A 21825-nucleotide genomic window follows, 5' to 3' on the forward strand; every position below is an offset into this window, starting at 1 on the left:
CCAGTTCTGTCCTACTTCCCATAGATTAGTTAATATGTCCCTGGCTGCTCTGTTTCCACTTTATTCCACCACGCATCATTCTCTGTTCGACAAGTGACTATTTAAAATCATCAGGGAACAACCACTGTAGCACAGTGGGTTAAGCTGCTACCTGGATATCCATATCTTATATCAAGGCATCTGGCTCAAGTCATAGATCCTATGATTCCAATACAGCTTCCTGCTAATGCATCCTGGGAGCAGTGGATGAGGGCCCAACCACCTGAGCCTCTGTCACCCACAAGAGACCCAGAGTTCCCAACTCCTAGATTCCACCTGGCCAAATCCTGTCTGTTGCAGGCAACGGGGGATTGCACCAGCTGATGAAAAATGTCTGTTTCTCTCTGCCTTTCAAACAGCAAAAAGTAGATGTTTAAATAAAAAATCAAATCATATCAAACCACTAAACTGACTCAACTCATTGATGGCTTCCCATTTTTCCTGAATATGAAGCCCATTTTCTTACTGGGGACCACCAGACTACTTCCTAATTCTGTACTACACTGAATTTCATTCAGTTCCTCAGAAGAGCTCTGTGTTTGGGGGTTTTGGTTTTTTTTTGGGTCCAACTTTTCACCAGTATGATTACTTTTTTCTGGAACACATCTCTTTCTCCCATCCCATTTCTAAACATGTCTCAATTTTCTACCTAGCTACCTCTTCCTCCAATAGTCTTCTGTGCATTACTTGAGAAAATATTTTCAAGCCACTTATTCGACAAAGGATTATGCAACTCAAGCAACTCTAGAGCCAAAAACAAAACAAATCTCTACAATCTTAATGGGGACAACAATCCTATATACATTTTCCCAAAAAGGACACAAATGACTGACACATACGTTAAAAATGCCCAATATCACTAGTCTATAGGGAAATGTACACCAAAACCACAATGGGATATCATCTCAACCCAATTAAAATGGGTAATGTCAACAAGACAAAAAAATAACAAGTGCTGCCAAGGATAGAATAAAATGGAAACTCTAAAACACAGCCATTATTGAAAGTTCCTCTAAAACTAAAGACAGCACTACCATAGGATCCTGTAATCCCATTACTGGATATATATTTAAGGAAATTAAATCAGATTCCTGCATTCTCATGTTTACTGCAATGCATTCCACTGCAGGCATGGTACAGAATTAAGGCGTCTACAATGAATGTAACAGATTTAAAAAAAAAATGAGATACACACATCAGAATTTTATTCAGCCATGAAAGAAGAGAAGTGCTATCATTTGTAGCAAAGCACATGAACTGGACATGATATTAAGTAGAATAACCTGGGCTCAGAAAGACAAACATCAAATGTTTGTAGCAGCTAAAAAGTTGATCTCTCAAAAGAAAAGGCCAATGGTCACTGGAGGCAGGTACATGAACAGGGATAGAGGATACAGAGAGATTAGAAAAAACAAAACAGATGAAGAATTATATATAGTGTTCTGTACTATAGCACACACAGTACCTAACTGCCATAAGCAATTTATTAAAGAAAAATAGAAGAGGACAGGAAACACAGTCAAGGAGATATTAGTACTAATTACCTTGATTTAACCATTACGTGTTGTATACATTATTGCATTCAGTTGTATCAAATTATTATAATATATACACATCATTAATACAAGCAGTTGCACAGACTTTGTGAAGAAACAGACGTTTGGCACAGTAGTTGACACCAACTGGGACATCTCACAACCCAGTTCAAGCCAGGGCTTCACTTTCAAATCCAGCTTCCTGTAAAGGTGCACTCTAGATGGCAGCAGATGATGGATCCCTACAACCTACAAGGAAACCTGCATTGAGTTCTGCGTTCCTAGCTTCGGTCTGACTCAGCCCCGGATTTTGAGGAGTGCAGAGTGAACCAGAAATAGAAGAAACAAAGATAATTTTTCCCTCCTTTCCAAAAAAGAAAAAGTTTATGGAAAAACAAAATTAAAAGATAGTTATTTTCCATGAACCTGTGAAACTTCTTGTATTTACATTATTATGTGTCATTTAAATTATTTTAAATATGTTCTTGATTTTCATTATATTTAAAAGGCAAAGAAACAGAGACTAACTAATCTAGGCTTATTCCCCAGATGCCTTCAACAGCCAAAGCTGGGAAAAGCTGAAGTCAGGAGCTTAGAGTTCAATATGTCCCCAGTTACAGGTACCCAAGGACTTGATCCACAACCTGCTGCCTCCCAGACTGCACATCAGCAGAAAGCTAGAATTTGAAACAGATTTGTGACTCAAATCCAAGGATTTGATATGGGATGGGAGCATCCTAAGCAGTCTTAACTGCTGTGCCAAGTGTCTACCTGTGAACATGAACATGTTTAAAGCCCATTAGCCTAACGATAATTACCAACATCTCCTTTCTAAAGGGGCAGTTAGCCTGGCAGTTAAGTATCTCATGTCACATTTCAAAGCACCTGGGTGCAATCCTTAGATCTGGTTCAAATCTCCAGCCTCCTGCTAATACAGGACCTAGGATGCAGTGGTGATAGCGCATGTAATTGAACTTCTCTTTTTTATTTCAAATATTGATTCGACAGGTGTAACACAGAGAGACAGAGTTCCCATCTGCTACTTCACTTCACAAACGCATGCAATAGCCAGGGATGAGATAGGCCAAAGCCAGGGACCTGAACTCAGTCCAGCACTCCTACATGGTTGGCAAAGACTCCAGCATATGAGCCATCACTGCTGCCTCTCAGGAACTGCATTAGCAGGAAGTTGCAATCAGTGAACAAAGGCAGGCACCAAACCCAAGTGATGTGGGATGCGGGCCGGCATCTTGGCTGCAATGCCAAAATGCCTGCTCCAAGCAACTGGGTTCCCACAACCCACAGAGAAGATCTGGATTGCATTCTCAGCGCCCACTTTAGCCCCTGGCCCAAGACCACACTTTGTGGGCTTCTGGGGAGTAAACCAACACATAAATATTCCCATCTCTCTGTTGCTCAAGTAAGTAAAATTGTAACAAAACATATTTCCTTTTATGTGCACCACCATGGAGCAATTGTCTTCAAAGCGTAGATATTATTCCCATTTTTTAAGTTACACTGCTTCTTTACAAGCTTCAAATGTCACATAAGGGGGAAAACTGTCCCCCTGGGCTTTCCTCTTCTTTGCTTCTGGATTAGTAAGAGAAAAAATTTAGCAAGTGTGTGTATAAACTGTACCCTACCCCAGGCCAAATACTCTGGTTAAAGCAGACAAATATGACCCAGTGAGACGACACTGATGAACACCCTGAAGAGTAAAATTCAGGTAGTGTTTAGGTTCCACTGGCAAATCGCATCTTAGCCTTTTGGCTAGATTCAAGTGTAGGCTCCACTGGCTAGCAGTCCTGCCTAAACATTAGAGCGATTTGTTTTTTTAAAATTCAGTTAAGGAGTCTGGCACAATACCTAGCAGCTAAAGTCCTCTCCTTGCATGCACAGGCATCCCATATGGGCGTCAGTTCTAATCCCAGCAGCCCTGCTTGCCATCCAGCTCCCTGCCTGTGGCCTAGGAAAGCAATGAAGGACGGCCCTGAGCCTTAGAGCCCTGTGCCTGTGTGGGAAATCCTGAGGAGGCTCCTGGCTTCAGATCGGTGCAGCTCCAGCCACTGCAGCCACTTGGGGGGGTAAATCGGCAGACAGATGATCTTCCTCTCTCTCCTCCTCCTATCAGATTTTCCAATAAAAATGAATAAATTTTTTTAAGTCAAAGTTAACTGGATCAGAAGCAGAAGTGAAACTCAAACCAGGCCAGTTTTGATACGGGATGCAACTGTCCTAAGCAGAAGCTTAATCTGCTATAGCACAACACTGATCCCAGTTACCTAACACTTTACAGTACCACTTGTTAATAATGTACGATGCACAGCAATAACAAAGGCCAACCTTGGAGCAGGAGGTAAGGAGTGAACCAGTGTTTAGAAACTTTCTTGTCTGTCTGCACGTCCCCCATCATTGCTGCCTTGCAAATAAATATCTTAAAAAAAAAACAAAAAACCCTCTCATAATCACCTGAGCCAACAGTTGGCAGAGGTCATGCGATTGAGCAATTTGCAGGCATTGCCAGATCCTGGATGCTTCAGAAGGATCTCCCTGGACAAAAACTCTCCCTAACCAGTACTGACAAATGGAGTCCAGATTTGCACGTTGCTCCAGTGTTTTAAGAACATCACAAAGTTCAAAGTCTCTAGACCCTAACTAAATAGAACAGCAATGAAATTAATATTAAACACCAACTCCATGCTGCACATTCTTCAGGCTTTTAAAAATAAATACATGTAATCCTCATCATTATTATTTTACAGTTTGAGAGGACAAAAGTTTGGAGATATTAATAAATTGGGTGGCATTTACAGATCCAATGGTGCTACAGTTCAAATTCTGGTCTAATTTTTGAAGCAAACTCTCTTGCCCTTGAACTTGGTTAGCCTGCCTCTACAGGTGAAAATTAAGCTGTGGGTTCCAGTACAACTGTTCTCATTAGTCACTTCTCCAGGTGAGGACAGAAAAAAAGAAAAATAACCACTACATCAAGAACTGTTCTGGGCCCGGCACGGAGGCCTAGCAGCTAAAGTCCTTGCCTTGCATGTGCCAGGATTCCATATGGGTGCCAGTTCTGGTCCCGGCAGCTCCACTTCCCATCCAGCTCCCTGCTTGTGGCCTGGGAAAGCAGTTGAGGATGACCCAAAGCCTTGGGACCCTGCACCCATGTGGGAGACCTAGAGGAAGTTCCTGGCTCCTGGCTTCAGATTGGCATAGCACCGGCTGTTGCAGTCACTTGAGGAGTAAATCCCTGGACAGAAGATCTTTCTCTCCATTTCTCCTCCTCTCTATGTATCTGCCTTTCCAACAAAAATAAATAATAAATCTTTAAAAAAAAAAAAAACTGGGGCCCGGCGCGGTGGCGCAAGTGGTTAAGGTCCTCGCCTTGCACGCCCGGGATCCCATATGGGCGCTGGTTCTAATCCCGGCAGCCCCGCTTCCCTTCCAGCTCCCTGCCTGTGGCCTGGGAAAGCAGTCGAGGACAGCCCAAAGCTTTGGGAACCTGCACCCGCGTGGGAGACCCGGAAGAGGCTCCTGGCTTCGGATTGGCATAGTATCGGCCCGTTGCGCTCACTTGGGGAGTGAATCATCGGACGGAAGATCTTCCTCTCTGTCTCTCCTCTCTGTATATCCACCTTTCCAATGAAAAAATAATAAAAATAAATCTTTAAAAAAAAATAAATTAATTAAAAAAAAAAAACTGTTCCAAAGATGCTCCCATCTTCACATACTCCCTCTTTGGCAGTATCCTTCGAAAGCTATTGAGGAACACATCCTTTTAAATACATTGTTTAGATAAGTATGATACTTGTATATTCACCACTCTCATCTCTGAAATACTCCCTCTTACTTGAAAGTCAGCACTTCCACTTTCAGATGAACGGCAATTTCATATCTCAGTCATCAAGTGCTCACTAGGGGAAAGTCAGTCTCTGCCGGATGTTGAAAGATAATCTAAAATGAGAACTGCTACAACCCCTAACCGTCGAGAGGCTGATTTACTAACAGAGCCGTCACCTGACATCTGTGCAGTGCCGTGCAGACCACAAAGTGCTCGCTAAGACAGCACACATCATCTCTCCACCAGCGTAAAAACCACTGCAGAATGGAGTCAACACAGGCAGCTGCAGACAGGCATTGCTTAAGTTTTAAATGAATTCATCTTATCTTTTTCCTGCCATATGGCTTACTGGTCAGTCTTATCTGACTTGATCCCCTGCTGAAATCTTCTGGCAGGACTCACAGCAGAGAAGACCACTTAACCACAGACATCTGGTTAGGCTTCAGTTTCAAACCGGAGACACCCAGAGTTCCCCCACCTCCAGCCTCCAAGTTGAAGACCTGAGGTTCGAGGATGCGAAAAAAAAAAAAAAATTAATTTGTCTTCCCCAATTCCTTCATGAACTTTCATTTTCCTTTTTCTGTGAAATGTCAATTCATCAGGAGTTGTGAAAAAGCCAAGAAAGTAAGGTTTCCAAACACTGCACACCAAGGCTGGCTACAGTGCTCTAGAAATATCAGTAGCTTTATTTCTGAGGCACCTGAACTCAAACAAGCTGCCAGCCAGCATCTCCCACAGCCTCACCATTCGGATGCCAAAGGAGAGAGGCTGGAACATTCTCTTATCTGTAGTACAAAACATCTCAGCCATACGATGTCTTCTCCCCATCCACTATCCAGGGACTTGAATCTCTTTGCCAGCTGTGACCTCTGCTCCCACCTCTTAGAACTTAAATCTTAATCTTAAAACTTCTGTGGGAGATAGACTCAGACAGTGATTACCAAACATTGGGAAAGTCAGTAAACACATTAGAATTCTTGGGTGCCCAGCACCTTGCAAACTGCACTCAGGTTTCAAAGGGCAGTCTCTGACCTCCAGTTTTTTTTAAATCTGGTTGGGCTTGGACCAGCTGTAAGGAGGAGCCAAATGAAAAAACAGCCAGAGATAAGTTGAGTACACAAGAGAGAGGAGTTTACTCAAGGTGGACCTTCAACTGCAGGGTACAATTTAGGTGGCAGTTTCCAAGTCTCAGTTCCACAAAACAGTAAATGATCTTTATGTTAATACCATACTTGAACACTCTAGTGTTGGTCCCAGTTTTGTTGAGCTGCAAAGCCTTTAACTACACAAAATAAAGTCCACTACTAACAACTGTCTTTGGATTTCTTAGTTTTTTTTTTTTTTAATTGTTTCATTTTATGACAGTTTCATAGGCTCTGGGATTCCCCTAATCCCTCCTCCCATACTGAATTCCTCCATATTGTTACAGTAGTACAGTTCATAACCATTCATGATTCCTTCATTGCGGGCATGGACCATGCAGAGTCTAATATCTTATCATCCAGATAAATTCAATAATTTCATTGGGAGACCATCCTTCCTCTAAAAATAGAGCTGGCAGAATATCATCCCCTCCAATGAAAAGCCACTACACAACTTCAACAACAGGAAGAAACATGGAAATTTACAACATCATGAAGTTAACTGATATGGTATTGAGTGACCAATATGTTAGAAAATACAAGTTCTTAGCCACATCCTGTAACTACTTCATTGACATCTCAATTTTAGTTTTTATACAACCGGATGCTATAAACCCTAAAATGGTTACAGGGTACTATTCAGCTGTCTCGTGTCTATTTTCATTTTTATATTTAACAGCTTTTAGTATTCAAGCGTGATTTTTACTGAACTTCACAAATTTTAAGACAGTCCAAACATAAGCAGTCCGTCTCTCATTGATTATCGGTTCATTGGCTACATCACAGTATCTTATTGCGTGTGATACAGGCTGTTTGACGGTGTAATGATGTTACAATTTACAGGTACTATTTTTAGGATTGACATCATTTCATCTTAAATTAAGGCAATCATGTGGTATCTAACTGGATTTCTTAGTTTTATAGAATGCTAAGATTCTGCCTTAAAACTGATCTGTCAAGGTGTTTTCAGCACAGTGGGCATCGTCCATCATATCATAATGGAGTCCTAGATACTCTGCTTTCAATGCAGCTTCCTCCTAATAAACATCTTGAGAGGCAGCAGAGAGCCTGCCACCCACATGGGAAACCCAGATGAAGTTATTGGCCTAGTTTTAGCAATTGCCGGCATTTGGGTGGTGAACCAACAGATGGAAGATCTTTCTATCTCTACCTCTCTCTTCAAAAAAAAAAAAAAATAATAACAATAAACATTTAAAAACTCATCCCTCCCTACACTGCACGAAGAAGAAGTTTTTCTTACTTACAACATGGAATGGGAAAAGGAGAAGGGCCCGAGTCCTGTGAAAGAGGGCATATTTCTGCCTTTGATAATTCAAACATAACTAGGAGGCAGACATTTGGCACAGTGCTTAAGACCAGGCTCAGGATGCCTGCATTCCACAGTAGAGTGCCTGGGCTTGAATTCCCTGGCTCCAAGCCCCACTCCAGCTTTCTGCTAACGTGCACCCTAGGAGGCGTGGTGATGACACAAGTGGCAGTGTTCCTGCCACCCACATGTGAAACCGGGAGCGCATGCCTGGCTGCGTCCTAGGGGGTGGGGGAGTGAACTAATAGACAGCAGATCTCTCTACCTATTTCTGTCAGGTTTCTTAAAATAAATAAATAAATAATTATTTAAGTTGACAATTCAATGCTAAGAATTTTTTTCTTTAGCAGATTTTTTTTTAAATTTAGGTGAACCCACTGCACTTCAATTCTCAATACAGTGGGCCCACTCTAGGATAGCAGATTTTTCTCAGTATTCGAGAATTGGGACTCTTCCTGGGTAAGCAAGGGTATCTGCTGCTAACCTGTAGCCTTAACAAAGATCTGCTCCAGTGTGAGCAGTCAAAATTCAAACACACTGCATCCCCCTGCTCACCACTACTAAACCCTGTTTTCTTTTAATTAAAAAAAAAAAAATGTAGAGGTCATCCCTCAGCTTTGTTTACAAGTAATGAGTCCAGCAGCCCCCATTTATCACCCCTGGAGATCCTTTTACACTTTGATGTGAAAAGAGTCAGGGCCCATTGTGATTTCAACCACTCCGACAGCAGTCCTTTTATTTGCAAACGAAGCTGTGGCTCCCAGTATGAAACAGCTGTCAGAAAGAAAAAAATTCATTGCCTTTTCTTCCAATCATTTATCGGAGACAGTAGAAGTAGGCTGGAGAAGTTGGCAGAGAAAACTTTCCCAGCACACCCTTAAATAGCATCCCTACCTTTTCTAGTCAGACAGCCCTTTCCCAAACCTTACTACGTATGCAAGGAAAATGGCTTCTTTGAAACCATCCCGTGTGGAGTCAGTTTCTCCCAAGGGACCTAACACTATTGATTGCTTACATTTTCCTATCCTAAGACAGCTCTACAGTTTCCTTCAGAGCTAGAAACACCGCAGCATCCTGACTTGCCTACAACACACCCCGCCATCCCAACAATGAGGTCAGAAGGAACTCCCTCCTCCCCCTTTCAGTATCTCACATGAAAAAGAACTAATATTGCAGAAGTTAAGAATTTTCTGAGGTAGTGGTCAAAAGGAGGAAGCATGCAGCGCAACTGAGGGGATTTTTTATTTAAATAAGCATTTAAATTAGAATTTACATATACATATTTTTAAAATGCACAGCTCACATAATGACTTTCCACAAAGTCAATGGGCCATTGTACCACCAGTCATATCAAGACACAGACACCAGCAAACCAGAACTATGAAGCTAATTTAAGCAAAAACATCTATATTGACTCTAGCAAGTTTCAAGAGTTAAATTTCATTCCTCAGAACACGTGCAATGAAACCAGTCTTTCAACCTCAACGCATCTGAATTTGAACTTGAAGGCAAAAAATCCTGACTTAGAGAAGGATGTCCTGGGCACTGCACATGTGTAGCACAGTGTCCCTGGCTCTAGCCACTACACTGTGACAACCAGAAATCTCTCCAGCATTGCCAAATGTCCCCGAAGTGGCAGGAAGGGAACCATACCCAGCTGAGAACCACTGGTACATAGGAACAAATTAAACACACCAATGACAACCACACAAGGCAGAGTACACATTCCAGCGTGCCTCTCACCCTGTCATTATCCTCACCTCACAAATAAGTAGGTTGAATGCTGCAGATTTGAGACTGAAAACACAAAGCTTCATATACTGGATGAACTTTGGTCAGCCCATAGCAGTCCAAAAGCAACTTTATAGATGTCTTAAAACAATCTGGCAAGTGTGGATAATGGTTAGGTTTCATATGGGTCCAAAATGTTAATCTTGTTAAATAAAAAAATGCTCATTTTCTAAAAGATGCACATAAAGCACCCAGCAGTGACAAAATAGTTTCTATAATTCGCTTTAAAATAATTCCACAAAGGAGGAGGACAGATTTTTAAATTGTAATAGTATCTTGAAAGATGCTGTGTCTGAGAAAAGTGAATTTAAAAAATAAGTTAAACATCTTTTCTACTTCTATTAGTCTGAATATTTCCGTGGTAAAATTTTTACAGTAAAGAAGGAAGGAGCAAAGAGAACTGATGTCAGTTCTACACCAAAATTTAGGTTATTAGAGCAAATGAGTAGCAAGATAAATTCTTTACTGCTGCAATGTATGAGTATTTCTCTTTCTTACATTTAGACTCACTGTTCTTTCTCAAAAAGAGCTACTTGAGGAGAAGGCATTTTGGCCAAGTGATGAAGACACCTTAGATGATCTGGGTTCAACCTACGGCTCCACTGCCGTTTCCAGGTTCCTGTGTAAGCAGACCTGGAGACACAGTGGGGATGGCTCAAGTAGTTAAGTTCCTTCACAAATACAGGGAAACCTGGATTATATCATAAATCCTGAGGCCGACCTAGTCCTGCATGTTGTGGGTTTCTGGGGGCAAAGTGAACAAGAGGAAGATCTTTCTCTCCAATTCCTGCCCCCAATAATATTTTTTAAAAGGAAATCTTGAACCATGTCATGCTTTCAATACCTTTAGGAAGATTTCTTCATTTCACTGTGTCTATCAACTTTTTTTTAAAGATTTACTTATTTTTATTGCAAAGTCAGATATGCAGAGAGGAGGAGAAACAGAAAGATCTTCCATCTTCCATCTGATGATTCACTCCCCAAGTGACCACAATGGTCAGAACTACACTGATCTAAAGCCAGGAGCCTCCTTGGGATTTCCCACATGGGTACAGGATCCCAAGGCTTTGGGCTGTCCTTGACTGCTTTCCCAGGCTACAAGCAGAAAGCTGGATGGGAAGCGGGACCACTGGGACTAGAACCAGAGCTCATATGGGATCCCAGTGCACCCACGGCGATGACCTTAGCCGCTAGGCAACCATGCCAGGCCCAACTGTATCTATTAACATCTCAACTAGGTAAATGTATACTATCTACTCATGTTTTCAATTCTTCAAGGTACCAGAAACAGTGTCACTGCACTGCAGGCTGGGAAGAAGGTATCACGTGATAAAGACATCAGGACTTGCTGGTCAAAAGCAGAAATGAGGACCCGGCGCAACAGTGTAGTGGTTAAAGTCCTCGACTTGAACACGCCAGGATCCCACATGGGAGCTGGTTCGTGTCCGAGCAGCCCTGTTTCCCATCCAGCTCCCTGCCTGTGGCCTGGGAAAGCAGTCAAGGATGGCCCAAGGCCTTGGGTTCCTGCATCCATGTGGGAAACCCAGAAGAAGCTCCTGGCTTCTGGCTTCGGACTGGCTCAACTCCAGCTGTTGTGGTCACTTGGGGAGTGAATCATCAGATGGAGGATCTTCCTCTCTCTCTCTCCTCCTCTCTATATATCTGCTTTCCAACCAAAATAAATAAATCACTTAAAAAAAAAAAAAAAAAGCAGAAATAACCTGCTTAGTGCCTTCTGTGTAGAAAACTGACCAAAATCAATCTACCTGCCCTAGCAAAACCTATCTTCTGGTAACATATTCAGAGACAAATTTCACTCCAACCCCATTTCCTCCACTAAAATGAGGCTGCTTTGCAAACAAAAACAGCTGTTCCTTAGTTGGAGTTTAAAAAAAAAGAAAAAGTGGGTACCTGGCACAATGACCCAGTGGCTAAATCCTCACCTTGCATGTGCCAGGATGCCATACGAGCACCTGTTCAAGTCCTGACTGCTCTACTTCCCATCCAGCTACCTGCTTGTGACCTGGAAAAGCAGTAGAGGATGGTCAAAAGCCTTGGAATCCTGCACACATAGTGGAAACTTGCAAGAAGTTCTGGACTCCCAGCTTCAGATCAGCTCAGCTCCAGCCATTATGGCCACTTGGGGACTGAACCAGTGGAAAGAAGATCTTTCTCTCCATGTCTCCTTTTCTCTGTAAATATGACTTTACAATAAAAATAAATAAATCTTTATAAAAAATTTAGTAGCCCTTTAGGGCTGATGTAACCCCGAGCAATTTTAGTTACTACCAATCTTAACTTGGACTAATTACCTAAAACAAAAAATGTCAACTCTCTGGACTAGAATCCAGTACGCAAAAGACACAGAATAAGTATGATTTCATTCTCATCCAATTCTCAGCATTAGAACAGTTTGGGGCTGGAGGCAAAGAGAAACACCACACAGAAATGAATCGGGAGCCAACCGAGGCTGCCTGTGTCCCATATTGGCGCACCTGGTTGAAGTCTAGGCAACTGCAGGCTTGATTCAGCTTCCTATTAATACGCCTGGAAAGTTGCAGAAGACGACACACACCGTTTCCTGTCATCCACATGGAAGACTCAGATGCAGCTCCTGGAGTCCAGCTCCGACTGGCCCTACCCTAGCAATTGTGTGCATTTGGGGAGAATCTTCCTCTGTCTCTTCCTCTTGGTCACTCTGCCCCTCAAATAAATAAAGCTTCCAGAAAAAAAATATTCTAAAGATGACTTAAGTAATAGTATGGTCTAGGAGCGAGCAGTCTTCTCTTAATCATCTACCTAAAAGAAAATGCACACATGTGACATTATTCATAACATGAAAACAGTGTACATAACCTAAATGTACATTCACTGTTAAATGGTAAGCAAAGATGGTTTATCCAGAGAGGGCAATATTTGCTGATAAGAATGAACAAACCACACATACATGTAACAACATAAATAAACCTTAAGTGAATGAAACGAGTCACAAAACCAACCACACATTAGGTAATTGCATTTATATAAAATGTCCAAAAGATCGACAAGAGTATTAAGGAGACTGTCACTTGGGGCTCAGGAATGAAAGTGGGATGAGCTGAATACAATTTAATCTACCAGAGAACCAAACCACTCTGAAATTGGATTGCAGTGACAGTGCAAAATTTAGTAAGTTTTCTAAAACAACTAAATTGCATACTTGAGAAATTATAGAAATTATACAATAAAGCTGCTGTTGTTTTAAAAGTTGACAATGTCAGGCCAGTTTTGTGGCGTATCACGTAAGGGTGCCATCTGCAATGAATGCCAGCAGCCGATATGGGTGTCAGTCGGAATTCTGGTTGCTCCACTTAGGATCCAGCTCCTTGAAAATACACTGGCAAAGTGGCAAAGCATGTCCCAAGTGCTTGGGCACCTGTACCCATGTGGGAGGCTCAAAAAAGCTCCTGGCTTCAGTCTAGTTCATCCTTGGCCATTGTAGCCATTTGAGAACTGAACCAGTAGATGGAAGATCTATCTCCACCTCTCTCTCTCCGTAACTGTGCCTTTGAAATAAATCTTTAAGAATTAGGAGAAGAAGAACATAATTCACTTGAAGAATAAGCATCATGCAGCAGCAGTTTTTTCCTTTTTTCTTTTTCTCATGTGAGTTAAGATAATTCCACAGAAAATATAATTAAGTGTAAAACAGATCACGGTAAAACCTCTACACTTTGCATCACAGTTTTATTTTGAAATAAATACTTTTGGGAAACCCAGCAGTAGCCTAATGACTAAAGTCCTCGCCTTGCACATACGCCAGGATCCCATATGGGTGCTAGTTCATACCCCGGCTGCTCCACTTCCCATCCAGCACCCTACTTGTGGCCTGGGAAAGCAGTCAAGGCTGGCCCAAAGCCCTGGGACCCTGTACCCATGTGAGAGACAGGATGACGCTTCTGGCTCCTGGTTTCAGATTGGCTCACCTCTGGCCATTGTGGCCACTTGGGAAACAAACCATTGGATGGAAGATCTTTCTCCCTGTAAATGTGACTTTCCAATAAAAATAAACAAATCTTAGAAAAAAAAAAAAAACAAACAGCTTCTAAAGTTAATCGATCTGCCCAAACAGCCAAGGTCAAAGAACAAGATCTCAACACAAGCTATCTGGCCCCATTGTCCCACACTTAACCAGGCTCTATCACAACATGCCATCCCAGTCAAATGGATGTCGCAGGAAATCTACTCAGCATTTTATAGTTATTTTTTCCACACAACTACACCCCCCAAAAAAACCTGAATTATCCCTTACACCTGGGACAAGTCTGAGAGTAAACTCACTTAGTAAGCTCAACAAAATGAGTGAGTCATCCTTAGTTACACAGAACTACCACACACACACACCAGTCAGCAGCCGTTTTTCAACTAAAGAATAACTAGGTGTTCTGTATAAGAAACATTATTGTGCTTGTAAATCAGGCCTGAAACGACTTCACTTGGAAAATACAGGAAACCTTAATTCCCCATTTCACAATTCCAGGTGCGGATTATTTACAACGCCCAAGCCAATCACTATTTCAGGAAAACGTGGCCTAGAGCCATTAATCTCTCTGGTAAGCATCTGGAAGTTTGGCCCTTGATTTACTAAGGGAAGGGAAACTCTGTCCATATAATAGGTGCTAATCTGCTCAACACCTTGTAGCTTCCTCACTAATTGAAGACTCTTTTCTCAATTAAGAAAGTGAAACATTCTTCCAGACTCTCCTGAGGGAGGAATGCTTCCTAGGCTGCAATGTAATAATAGATTCTAGCAATAAAGGTTAAATACCTCAAACCTTCTCCTCCGTTGTAAGGATAATCAGCAGGCCTTCTAAAATATTCCTAGGAAGTACTCAAGCCTTAATGGCAGAAGGCAATCAATAACATTAAGTCCCACCAATTGGGGAGAACCTGAATTTAAAATTCCTATTATTTCCACATTTATCTTAGCATGTTTGCTTCCAATTACAATGTATGCCAGCTTTACTGTCTTGCTTCAATTACCTGGGCCCAATTTCACAATTATTGCAGCCTTGGAAAACTCTTTATAAAAGCTAATCTTAATTTTAGGACTTCACTTCCAGAAGAAAATGAGAGATTTCAAGCAAATTAATATGGAATGTAAACAGGGTAACATTTAGGGAAATATTTTAGACAAATTCTCTTTCAACAAAAACAAAAAAAAGTAATTGGCAATGCCAGGAAAAACATAAGCATTATTCAAAGATAAAGCAATTTAAAGTAGGGTGTGAATCTGAACTGCTCACTGAGCTAAAGATGAAAATTCATTTGTCCTTATCAACATGAACCTCCTCTTTCAAGTGATGCATGGGTTGGCTTTGATCTCACAGTGAAGACAACATTGTTTCTTGATAAAAAAATGTAAACAATGCTTATTAATTTTTAAAATAATGTATCATCAGTTAAAAGGCAAGTCTTGCACAAGCTACTATAAAATAAAAAATGCTATCATTCCAGACAATTTTCCACAGTTGAAGGTAGAAAACAGTGACCAGGTGGAAGAGTAAAGACAATAGTATCACGTCAGACTATGACAAGTTGGTGGGAAAAGAACATTAATTGGTTATACAGTGGATAAGAAACACGTTAATATAAGAATACTCGATTTTATTATATAAGGGAAGAATATCAAACTTCAAAACCGGAAGCACAAAATACACATGATAGCATTATTTCTGAGTAAATTTCAGAAGCGGACAAGATAAATGCGTGGTGTTAAGACACTATCTTTGAGGGACAGTAGGAAGGGAATGGGAAGGAGCGTCTGAGGGCTGGCACTGATGTCTCTTGACCTGTCACACTAGTGTGTTACTTTGTGAAAAAGCACTGAACTGCACAAACAACGTCTGACCTTTTCTGTCCAATAACAGTTTTTAGAAAGAACAAAAGAGAGGATAGATGGTAGCAGAAATACAAGTGAGCTCAGAACCAATGGTATCTCATGCTAATAAATTTGCAAATCAGTAAATATGACAAATAAGACAAAAAAAAAAACCCTGCACATTACATTAATATTCTGCTCACATTTAGGACTTTTGACAGCCCTGAGCAAAGTAAGGGTACACATTCAGACTTCTATTTAGTTTGAGCAAGTAGAGCTGCATATTCAACACACATCTGTTTCCTTTGCAAATATCAGTTTCACATGAATCCGATGTTTTTTCAGGACTACTACAAGATTCAATATCTATCATGATTAAACATTTACGTAAGGAGCTATTGGTGCATATTAAAAATAGAACTGTTTAGGATTTCCCTGAATGTACCTCTGGTATTAAGCATCAAAACTGAAAGGAGCAGGGAGATGAGAGGCTGTAAAAACAAATTCAACAACAAAAGCATCTCTTGCTGCTGCAATGCCACTGCAAAGGACAGTTAACCCAGTCACATTAAATAATTAGCAAAAACAGAAAACACTTGCAATAAGAATGCATGCTGTCTTTGAATTCTTGCACCAATGACACTCTGACCAATGATTTACTATAACAAATTCTTCTGCAAGAAATTACACTCTACGTAAAGTCAGAAACTGCAAATTTTTGAAAAACCAGACATCTAATTGATTTGGAAATTTCTTCATTTACCTAAATTTTCATCAATCTGATATCTAAACTGTTTTGTACGAAGACTCAGCATTCTACAGAAGTCAATTCTCCTAACTGATGACCTCAATCAAAATACCAATAATAATTTTTCTAGCAAATGATTAACGACTGACTGCAGAGTACACATGGAAATATAATCAGACATGGATAGCTATAAAAATACCAGAAACAAAAAGCAATGATAAATAATCTGTCTGAATGCTAAGACATGCAACATACAGTAAAATGGTAAGCCACTCTTGCAAGAAAATACAATCAACAGACAAAAGAGAGTTCAACAATACACCCAAGAATGCGCTGGAATTCAGACACAGCATTCAAATCAGTGGCAAAAAGATAGATGACTTAATAAATTGTGACCAATCATCTAGCTTTCTTTGGGGGGGGGAGCTCCCTAACACTCCATATTTTATTTTTCTCATTAGCATGAAGATTTACAACATATACTTTAATTACAATTGGATCTAAATACTAAGAAGTCAATGATATAAAATGAGCTGCAAGCAAAGAGGGCCAAGCAGCAACTAAATATGTGAATCTGGCTGTGTAGGAATTGCAACGAACTGGAAAACATTAGTCCCTGCTTTTTCAGTCAGCTTAAAAAAAAAAAAAAAGATCAAATCTCTGTGAAGCAAATGCATAAAACAGATGTCTGCAGCAGAAAATCAAGTGGGAGTTCTGGTTGACCTTTAGGCCGAGGGGACCTGACATTGTGGCACACCTGAAAAGCATACCACTAGCAAGTTCCACATTAGGTAGTTTACATCCAAAAAATATTCAAAACTATCTGAACACTGCTAGACGGCAATGTGAACCCACTGTTGCTAATCTTAAAAATTCCAAGAGCTTTGTTATGTAACAAATGTTGGCAAATAATCTCTCTTTCAGAAAGCTGTGAGGAAGCCAACCAAACCCCATATGTTGACCAGACCTGTCCCATGGGCCACCAGCTTACAAGCTCTGATTTAAATGCAAAAAAGTGCTAGCAAAAAGCACATGCCACCATTTTCACAATATTGGCACAGGAAGGACCTGTATAAGCAAACCAAAAACTAGAACCTATAAAGGATAAGACCTTTAATACACAAAAATTTAAAACTTAGGTGTATTGTAAAGAAACCTCAAGACAAATGAGAACTCCTTCCTTTTATCTCTGGTCTCTAGTTCCATGTGGAGAGCTGCAACCTGGGGTACCCGTCTTCCTGTGGTGGGGGAGGAGAGGGTCCCCCAGGGCGACAGAGTGGAGGAATTTTCTAAATGAACTGGAGAGGGCAGAGGAAGCGGCAAAGCCTCAAGGACTGTCTTTAGAGGTACCATCATTCATTGTTACTTAGTAAATACTACACGTTTCAATCAACATTTTCTTATACTTTAATATAATTTGGAACAGCATTTGATCACTGATATTCTTGCTCGATATTCAATGAGTTCATCTTCATGAAACTGATTTTGGAATACATTCCCTGCCATCACCCCTGGTCCCTTAGTTTGTGTATGTAATAAGGCATTGAAGAGTGTGTGCACAGTCCAGGGAAGACATATGAAGGTAATAAAATGTAACTATGACAGAATCCCCTCCATCCAGGCTCTCTTAAAGGAATGGATTGACCATATCTGCTTCAGCATGCACTAAATACAAATATATTTCCCCCGAAAAAACTACAATATGGACTTGTGTCTGAAATGCAGAATTAAGATGCTGATCTAATCTAATGTCCACATTTTAAAGACACGAGTTAAGAGATTCAGAGATTGCTAGATTTATAGAAAAAATGTAGCTAGTCTAGCAGGTTTGACTTTAGGGAGAAAAAATTCAAAATTTCTAACATTTCCTACTCCAGAATTCACACACACACATACAAAAATAACAAATTTACTTTTTGAAAAGCTAATTCTAAAACTGAGCCTCAGCTGGTCTGGGGACATGGATCGCATGCTTACCTGTTGCTGCTGCCGCCGGTGACTCTATCAGGGAATGCCATTGCTGCAGTCAGTGCCAAGCGGCAAGTCCATTCATCTGCAAAAAAAAAAAAAAAAAAGGAGTGAACTCATGACTTATTTGAAGACAAAGTTCTCATTTGAATTAGATGATGGGATGATTTTTCACCAACTCCCAGTTTGAATAGGTGAACATACATCAAAGACCAAATACATCCTTAATTTGCATATTTCTACACATCTCAGCAAACACACACACACTATCATGGGGAAATGAAATCTCAATCTCCTTTTAACTTATTTTTTAGCACTATGTTAAGCTCGTCACATAAATATTACAATAAACTTGCAAAGTAAATAAAAGATGTGAATATCCAATTTTATAGATAAGACAGACTCAGATGTAAAAAATTTGCCAGAGATTACAAGTTCTATCAGCATACTCAAAAAAAAAAACCCACTATCCAGTAGGAAAGGGGAGGAAATCAACAAGTGATCTTCAATGCTTGAATGTAACCAGAAATGGGCCCCAGCAAAAGCCAATATTAAGATTTTACTTTTACTCATAAACGGTACTTAATCCTTTAGACAAATTTCTTGAAGCAGAAATGCAGTGTAGGAAATTTATTCAATCTGAGCAGCAGCCTTGGATATCTTGTGTATGTCTAGAAACAAGCCCTCTCAGGTTAACACTATCAACAGCTGTTTCCTTTTCCCACTCTTGTATATATTTGTAAAGTGTACTATCCCGACTTGCTTTAAATAGCACCTATTTTTTTTTCAAACATCCTTAAGGCAAAGGTACCTTACTAAATTATCATAGTACAGATATAACAAACTACTTGATGCAAATGGAAACACTACATTAAATATGTAATCATTTTAACAGGCCTAGTAGGATGAAGAGGCAAAAAACGTTACAATGTGAGCTAAAGCTGGAACACTAAACAAGGTCCCTCATAGCTCTATTCTGACTACTGATAAGGTCTGTTATCTCCCTCTCCAAGAAATTTAGATTGTTGACTTGCTAACTACAATGTTTCCACCCTAGCAGATATGATCACTTTATCTCCTTTTTCAAAAAATTGCAACATGCTGTTGCATTTATTCTAGTTAAACTGGCACTGGCAGGGCTTAAATTTTGCAGTGTCAAACATGTTTTGAAGTCATTAACTCCAACCGGCCACAGTGGTCCTAGAAAGTTTCACAAATCTTGCTCTCTCCCCTCTCCTTTCCTCCCCTCCCCCACCACTTTCTCTTTTGCTATTTTCCCTTCCCTCTTTGCCCCAATCCTTTAAGTATATTCTGTCTCCTAAGTATATTCTGAGAGCACCTTTGCTGGGTGCTCTCATTTTCTGGCACACAGTAAGTAATCAATGAAACGGTGTTGTTTGTAAATTAGCATCATTCTTCATAATATTTCCTTAACAGCATCAGGAAACTCAAAGTCCCGCTGTCATCCCCCCACTATCAATGAAATATGTTCAACGCTCCTGCAACTCAACAGCACCCATCCACAGAGCCTTAGCAGGACAACAGCTAGGCAGGGGAAAGGTTAGGCTCTTGCTAGCCACCAATCTGTAGATGTGTCTATTCATCTACTCAATGAAGTAGAAAACACTTTTTGAGCATCAGCTCTGAGCATGGGTACTGAGAAAAATGAGCGAAGAAAATAGACTACTGCCACCCCTGAGCTTACATACTGCAGAAAACAAAGATGTATTAATAAAAAACATACAGATGTTAGGGCCTGGCACTGTGGCCTAGCAGCTAAAGTCCTCGCCTTGAACACCCCAGGATCCCATATGGGCACCTGTTCTAATCCAGGCAGCTCTACTTCCCTTCCAGCTCCCTGCTTGTGGCCTGGGAAAGCAGTCAAGGACTGCTCAAAGCCTTGGGACCCTGCACCCACGTGGGAGACCCGGAGGAGGTTCCTGGCTCCTGGCTTTGGATTGGCTCAGCACCAGCCATTGTGGTCAATTGGGGAGTGAATCTGGGGAGTGAATCTTTGGATGGAAGATCCTCCTCTCTTTCTCTCCTCCTCTCTGTATATCAGACTTTGCACTAAAAATAAATAAATCTTTAAAAAAAATTGTCAAAAAATATATATACGATGTTAGACATTTAAAAGTATTATAGAGCAATCAGTACTATAGAATGCCAGAGAAGAAATAGAGTGGTGCTGCAATTTTATACAGGGTATTGTTTTAGAGAATCTAACACTTGCACAAAGACTTTAGGGGGTGGTCACAGCCATGCATGTCTTGAACAGAAAGTAATCCTGGAGACTGATAGAAAGACAGAGATGAGTGAACCCGGGGGTGTGGCCACTCGAGAGCCTCAACATTCTGGCTGAGTGGGTGGGTGGGATACAAAGTGAGGGAGACCCATACCAATGGCACAGCAGGGGTCCTGCCTGCACAAAATCCCTAATTTGGCTGCAAGGCAGGATTCTCCCCACAGTGGCAAGGGTAGGCAGACTACATCACTAGACTGACTCGTGTCTTAGTCATGCTTCAAAAGAAGCACCAGACTCAGCCTGCAAAAGGCAGTTTAGAGTGCTGACGTATGAGCTGCGCAACTGCTACCGCCACGCACGCAACTCGGACCTAAGGGCTGGTTGGCCGATTGCAGGCAGGAAATCATTGTGCTAAGCCATGGCCAAGAAAAGAATTTAGCATATGTTTCAGTTTAGCAATTCTCCTCCAAGAAATCATTCTCAAAAATATAGTTACAGTGTAAAAGGAAATTCTGCAACAAATACTGTTTATCGTATTTTTTTTATAAAGTGGCAACAACATCACACATACCAACACATAAATAGCCAAATCAATTATGGCCTACAATAATGAGATGTAATGTAGCATCAAAAATAATGAGATAGGTTTATCTAAACAACATCCAAATAAAATGTACAACACGAGCCAATTAGTTTAAAAAGAAAATGCTTTGTTTTCAAGGAAATGCATAACACACAGTGTTTAGAAAAACATACACCAAATGCCTAACAGTAGCTTTTCTGGAATGGGAAGAGAATTGGATGAAGAGTAGCGAGATCCAAAGGGAGAGATACATATTTTATTTTTTTTTTTAAGATTTATTTTTTTATTGGAAAGGCAGATTTAGAGAGAGAAGAGAAAGAAACATCTTCCATCTGCTAATTCATTCTCCAAGTGGCCACAATGGCCAGAGCTGAGCTGATCTGAAATCAGGAGCCAGGAGCTCTGTCTGGGTCTCCCACACAGGTACACGGTCCCAAGACTTTGGGTCATCCTTCACTGATTTCCCATGCCACAAGCAGGGAGCTGGATGGGAAGTGGAGCAACCAGGATATGAACTCACGATCATTTGGCGGGCCACATTCCAAGTGAAGATCTAGCCACTAAGCCATCTCGCTGAACCCCGTATTTTATTCTTATGCTGTGGATCTTTTGAACAATATTTCATGGTTCTGTTAACTTACAAAATTAAAATGAAAAAATATTGGGACCAACATGGTGGCATAGCCCGCTAAGCCTCCTCCTACAGCATCAGCAACCCATACTGGTGGCTGTTCATGTACTGGCTG

General features: G+C 40.8%; 1 protein-coding gene and 1 long non-coding RNA gene across 4 annotated transcripts in view; both read right to left on the reverse strand.

Annotated features, from left to right (window-relative positions):
• The window catches only part of AFF1 (AF4/FMR2 family member 1), a 197227-nt gene that overhangs the window by 165320 nt on the left and 10082 nt on the right, over nt 1-21825 (reverse strand). For all 3 annotated transcript variants that reach the window (XM_040967300.1, XM_040967299.1, XM_040967303.1), the window contains exon 2: nt 18261-18336. In XM_040967300.1, the coding sequence (XP_040823234.1) occupies nt 18261-18301 (41 nt within the window). In that variant the 5' untranslated portion in view covers nt 18302-18336. The remainder of the gene's footprint in view (nt 1-18260; nt 18337-21825) is intronic.
• On the reverse strand, nt 640-17415 carry LOC121147444. Its single transcript, XR_005882386.1, has 3 exons — nt 15629-17415; nt 12251-12256; nt 640-651 (listed from the first exon to the last, which is right to left on the reverse strand). It is a non-coding gene; the product is annotated as an uncharacterized LOC121147444 (long non-coding RNA).

The sequence above is a fragment of the Ochotona curzoniae genome, unplaced genomic scaffold (genome assembly GCF_017591425.1).
Source record: "Ochotona curzoniae isolate NIBS_2020 unplaced genomic scaffold, NIBS_Ocur_1.0 scaffold_4506, whole genome shotgun sequence".
Taxonomy (NCBI): Eukaryota; Metazoa; Chordata; class Mammalia; order Lagomorpha; family Ochotonidae; genus Ochotona; species Ochotona curzoniae.